A 5,253-nucleotide genomic window follows, 5' to 3' on the forward strand; every position below is an offset into this window, starting at 1 on the left:
CCCCCCATCTGCCAGGGGGCCTCTGATTGGCCTTAAGTGAAAATGGCAGAATTGTGACAAGATGCAGCAGAAAAAAATCATGTGCCGTGTAGAGCACAGTTGGTAGACATGTTATCCTTAACTCGCAATTGTAACACTGAATGTGTTGCGAAATTTGCCTTGCGGGTGCCCCACAGAAAGTTGTAGCCTAGGGGCCTCATGCCATCTCAACCCGGCCCTGGGTCCAGTGGCAGTAGCAGTGGCAGTAGCCGTATAGTCCTAGCTGGCCCTCTGCCATGGCCATCTGGTGTCATGCTTGTGTCGGTGACATGTTGCATTTGCCCGCTGGCTGGGCGATGATGTGATGTCTTGTTTTTCGCTGCTCGATCAAAGTGCCATCCCGCTTCACTCGCTGTTCACAATGACTTTATTGGCTTGTCATTTGACTAAAGCTTGGCATGGCAACCTCCCCCCCACACTGAACCTCATGTTCAGTGGGGGGGATTCTTGTATATGATATCTTTAGGTTGCCAACCTTTTTTAACCTTTGTAAGGTGTGTTCGGTTTATTGCTGGGAACAAAATGATGTGACAATTATTAATCTTTAACAAAGAGACTCACTGGCCTTGGTTCATTTTCTGTGAGGATAATGAATCTAGGGAAAAAAAATAGTGACCCCACCTTGCTTACCACATTTCTATTACACAGTAGGTGTTCCCAGGTATTTTGGACATTGGCATTTGGCATTTGGGGGGCTTATACATTAATATTTTCTAAATTGTTCGATACAACACTGATTGGATCTTGAGTAGACAAGGCAGATGGTGCAAATATTGTTGTGTTCTCCAGTTGTGCATCAATGTTGCAACCACACATTAGAAGAGCACTAATGGCTCATTCCGAGAGCTTGCATTGAGTTTACTCACTTTCTTCACCGTCTCCTTATCTATTTCTCTCACCCTCAAAAGCATACATACACAGGAATTCACAAAGATGATGAAGAGAACATGTGAATGTGACCTATGATCCCCCCCCCCTTTTTTATGATTTTTCTATGGTCCCAGCAGGTCCAAAGAATGTTTTAGGAAATTCAAGATACTGTGAACTATGGTTATGGAGTTCATGGGAAGAATTTTGCACTTTCAGATCAACTGAAATGCTTTAAAATGTGATGTCTCACACTAACCCTGTTCACACACTTAGGATATTCCATTATCTTAACTCTTGTCCTTACCTGCTAGTGGCCTCGCGCCTCGCTGATGCCCCGCCTCCGTGGAAAAAACAACGTTTCCCCACTTTCAGCCTGGCCACAACAACTTTTGGGGGACTTTTAACCATTCAACATCCCGATCAGGGCTGGGCTGGGACAGTAAATCAGGTCTGGCATTTTCAGCCAAGATCAGCCCGCCTGGCACTGACAGAGGCAATGAAGCCTGTGACAAAAGTTTAGTCATCTATTACAAACTATTTTGACCACAACAGGCAAAGTGGCTATTTAAATCTGACTCCGAGAGGTCAGCTGTGTTGGCATGAGGACTGATACCTTTACATTGAGAGGAGGACCAGGCCAAAATGATCAACAGTCCACTGGGCAAATGTCCTGCATACCTTGTGGCCAATCCAGCCATGATCCCAATTGAAAATGAGAAAATGACCTTTGAATTGTACTTTTGCGAAATATTGAATTAAGTTGCTGTCTTGGGACGTCATCACGAGGCCACTAGCACAAGTGAGGACGGATGTGCATACTTAAACTCTATAGGGCTGATTTATGACCCAGGCTGATAACATGATGAAGCTGATCACAATGATGAAGCTTATAATGATAATCATTATCATCCACCTTCATCATTGCTATTTTGGCTACGATGACAGTAGTGCTGATGGTGACAATGACTATGAAGATGAATAATAATATGGTCATAGATTATGATAATGGTTATGATAATGTGTTGTTTATTATTTATGATGACGATGACTACTACTACTGTATTTCTCCTCTTCAGGGTGAAATAATCCTCACAGAGATGGAAATGATTTTTACTATGATTGTTTTTTACTGATTATGCTGATGATTGTTATTATTATTACTAGGCCCTCTTCAAGTACTACTGTATTCTTCTTTTTCAGGATGGGAGACGGGTGATGATGATGATGATGATGATGATGATGATGAGGATGATTGTTTTTGTTGACTATTAATGATGATTATAACCACTGTACGGTATTTCTCCAAAGTTGAGAGATGGGTGAACCTGGGCCAGTTCCTCGCTGAGGTGCTGCTGCTACTGCTGCTGCTGCTATTGCTGCTGATTGATGAATGATGAATGATGATGATGATGATGATGATGATGATGATGATTACTTTAACTCAAGGGTGTCAAACTAATTTCAGTCCAGGGGCTGCAAAACAGTCAATTTGATCTGAACAGAGCCGGACCAGTAACGTAATTGAGAAATATAGAATTTCTGTTTCATATCGGAACCACTTTGCAAGTCAATCATCTCAAGGTGGATGTCAGCAGCTACTTCTATAGCAGCAGGATAGTTTATAAATGCTGAGCAAAAAAAAAATTGTAGTTTTTTTTCCTCTACAAGTCTGGGGCCTAATAAAACCATCTGGCGGGCCGCATTTGGTCCCCGGGCCTTGCTCTAACTCCTTCTCTGCAGGATGAGAGATGGAGATTACGGAGAGGATAATGATGATGATAGTTTTTTTATTGACTATGATGATGATGTTGATGATAATGATGTTTTTAGATAGTTTGGGGGTATTTAATTAAAAGTCACAGAGGGCCCGTTTTGCAAATTCCCTCCAGTGAAGGAGCCAAATTTAGATCTGTATAACTGCGAGCAGCATGGTGTCCGAGGTTAGGGTATGAAACAAGCGGATAGCTCTCTAGAGAGAACAGATATTCACTTCTCTATTTCTTAGTAGGCTTAGGATGGTGTATTAATGACACTCTTTTAGATTTCACCCTCATGTGAATGCATAGTAGAGATATCCCCAACCTGAAGTGTCAGTGATCGCAAATTGTGCACGGCCACAGATAGCACACATAGGCCTATATGCTTCATTTTGTTCTGACATTATAGCGGGCCAGAACCTTGCCATCCAAGGGCCGCATCTGGGTCGAGGGCCTCCAATTGAATAGCCCTGGTTTAGACAGTAATCATAGTTTATTGACTATGATGATGATGATGATTATAACTCGTTCTCCTCTTCAGGTTGAGAGCTGGGCGACTGATCGATACTGGACTGGTTCTGGATTTAGGTCCAGAGCCACTCCATAGAGATGATGATGATGATGATGATGATGATGCTGATGATGCTGATGATTACAACTCTTCCTCCTCCTCTTCAGGTTGAGAGATGGGCGACTGGTCTATCCTGGGCCGGTTCCTGACGGAGGTCCAGAACCACTCCACGGTGATCGGCAAGATCTGGCTGACGATGCTGCTGATCTTCCGCATCCTGCTGGTGACGTTGGTGGGCGACGCGGTGTACAGCGATGAGCAGTCCAAGTTCACCTGCAACACCTTGCAGCCCGGCTGCAACAACGTCTGCTACGATACCTTCGCGCCCGTATCACACCTGCGCTTCTGGGTCTTTATTTTACAATTCAAATTATTATTATTATTATTATTGTTTTTCTTTTTTCATGGCTGAGACAGTCAAAAAGGGACTGGGAAAATGTCGGAGAGAGAGAGAAATTGGGTACGGCTGGGAAATGACCCGGGCTGGATTCGAACCCAGGTCCAGGCAGTGAGCTCATATATAAGTTATATATTATATATTATGAGTATATTGTATATATTATGTATACATATTGTATATGATTTTTATTTATTAGTATATTATTTGATTCACCATGACATATTCTAATTCAACACTTTTTTACTATTTACTGTATACTTCCACAAGACTTCCAGATCATTATTTTATCTTGTGTAGGCTACGTAGATGTATGTATAGAAATTATTTTATAATATGTGCACATATATGTACGCATGTATATGACTCCCCTACCCTATTTTATCAGTTATTTGATTCATCAAGTTCTAATTCAACACCTGCAGCATATTTATTATGTACGTGTCGTGTACATACTCTCGTAGGTCTTCCAGATCGTCCTGGTCTCCACGCCCTCCATCTTCTATGTGGTCTACGTCCTCCACAAGATCGCCAAGGACGAGAAGCTCGAGCTGGAGAAGGTGCAGGTGGAAGGTCAAGATGGAGGTCACGATGACGCTCAAGATCAAAGTGAAGGTCAAAGGTCAAGGACGCCCCACCACCACGAGGCCTACCTGCATCATGGCCAACTGGATAACGACAGAGCAGGGCAGCAAAGCTACGGCGGTGAGAACCTCAACAACACGTGCCCCCATTATGGCCACCATGACAGGCAATACGGAGGCCACCACCATCAGCGCTGCTACGAGGAGGAGCAGTGGGGGCCCGGGGAGGAGGAGTACGTGGAGCGGAGTCTCCTGGAGGAGGACCAGAAGGTGTACGCCGAGGAAGGGGATGAGGAGGTGGTGGCCAAGGACCCCACGCAGCTCTCCAGCTCCGTGCTCCTCATCTACATCGTGCACGTGCTGCTGCGCTCCGTCATGGAGATCACCTTCCTGGTGGGCCAGTACTACCTGTTCGGCTTCGAGGTGCCGCACCTGTTCCGCTGCCAGACCTACCCGTGCCCGACGCGCACCGACTGCTTCGTGTCGCGCGCCACCGAGAAGACCATCTTCCTGAACTTCATGTTCAGCGTCAGCCTGGGCTGCTTCCTGCTCAACATCGTGGAGCTGCACTACCTGGGCTGGGTCTACATCTTCCGCGTCCTCTGCTCGGCCTGCTCGCTGTGCTGCCGCCTCAGGAGCCCTAACCGAGGCGGCGTGGACCCCATGGAGAGGTTCAACGGCATGTACACACACCACCACCACCACTCCCACCACCACCACAACCCACTGCTACTGCAGCTGAAGCACTCGCTGCGGGGGCGGCTCATCCTGCAGCCCCCGGCAGACACCCATCACATCTCCCAGGAGAAGGGAGGTGGAGGTGGGGGTAGAGGAGGTCGTGGTGCTGGAGGAGGAGGAGGAGGTGGAGGAGGAGGAGGTGGACCGATGCTGCTGGGCCATGCTCCTGCTATCTCCTTCCAGACGGACTCCACGCTGGAGTGCACCTCCAAGAGGAGCCCGGAGGAGAGGGACCGCGTTCGGCTGAAGCTGGCCAACATGGCCAAGATGGGTCGCGGCAAGAAATCCTGGCTGTGA

General features: G+C 46.5%; 1 protein-coding gene across 1 annotated transcript; it reads left to right on the forward strand.

Annotated features, from left to right (window-relative positions):
* The first annotated feature begins 3,352 nt into the window (after nucleotides 1–3,352).
* Nucleotides 3,353–5,253, forward strand: LOC134453475 (gap junction delta-2 protein). Its single transcript, XM_063204279.1, has 4 exons — nucleotides 3,353–3,586; nucleotides 4,099–4,225; nucleotides 4,304–5,032; nucleotides 5,096–5,253. The coding sequence occupies exons 1-4, from the start codon at nucleotides 3,353–3,355 to the stop codon at nucleotides 5,251–5,253; spliced, it is 1,248 nt and encodes a 415-aa protein (XP_063060349.1).

This window comes from Engraulis encrasicolus, chromosome 8, assembly GCF_034702125.1.
Source record: "Engraulis encrasicolus isolate BLACKSEA-1 chromosome 8, IST_EnEncr_1.0, whole genome shotgun sequence".
Taxonomy (NCBI): domain Eukaryota; kingdom Metazoa; phylum Chordata; class Actinopteri; order Clupeiformes; family Engraulidae; genus Engraulis; species Engraulis encrasicolus.

Bases quoted from the DNA above. Each gene is read 5' to 3' on its own strand.
- LOC134453475 (XM_063204279.1), top strand. From the start codon at position 3,353: ATGGGCGACTGGTCTATCCTGGGCCGGTTCCTGACGGAGGTCCAGAAC. The intron at 3,587-4,098 runs GTCTTTATTTTA...ATACTCTCGTAG, and splicing joins TATCACACCTGCGCTTCTGG to GTCTTCCAGATCGTCCTGGT. The intron at 4,226-4,303 runs ATGACGCTCAAG...ATCATGGCCAAC, and splicing joins AGGTCAAGATGGAGGTCACG to TGGATAACGACAGAGCAGGG.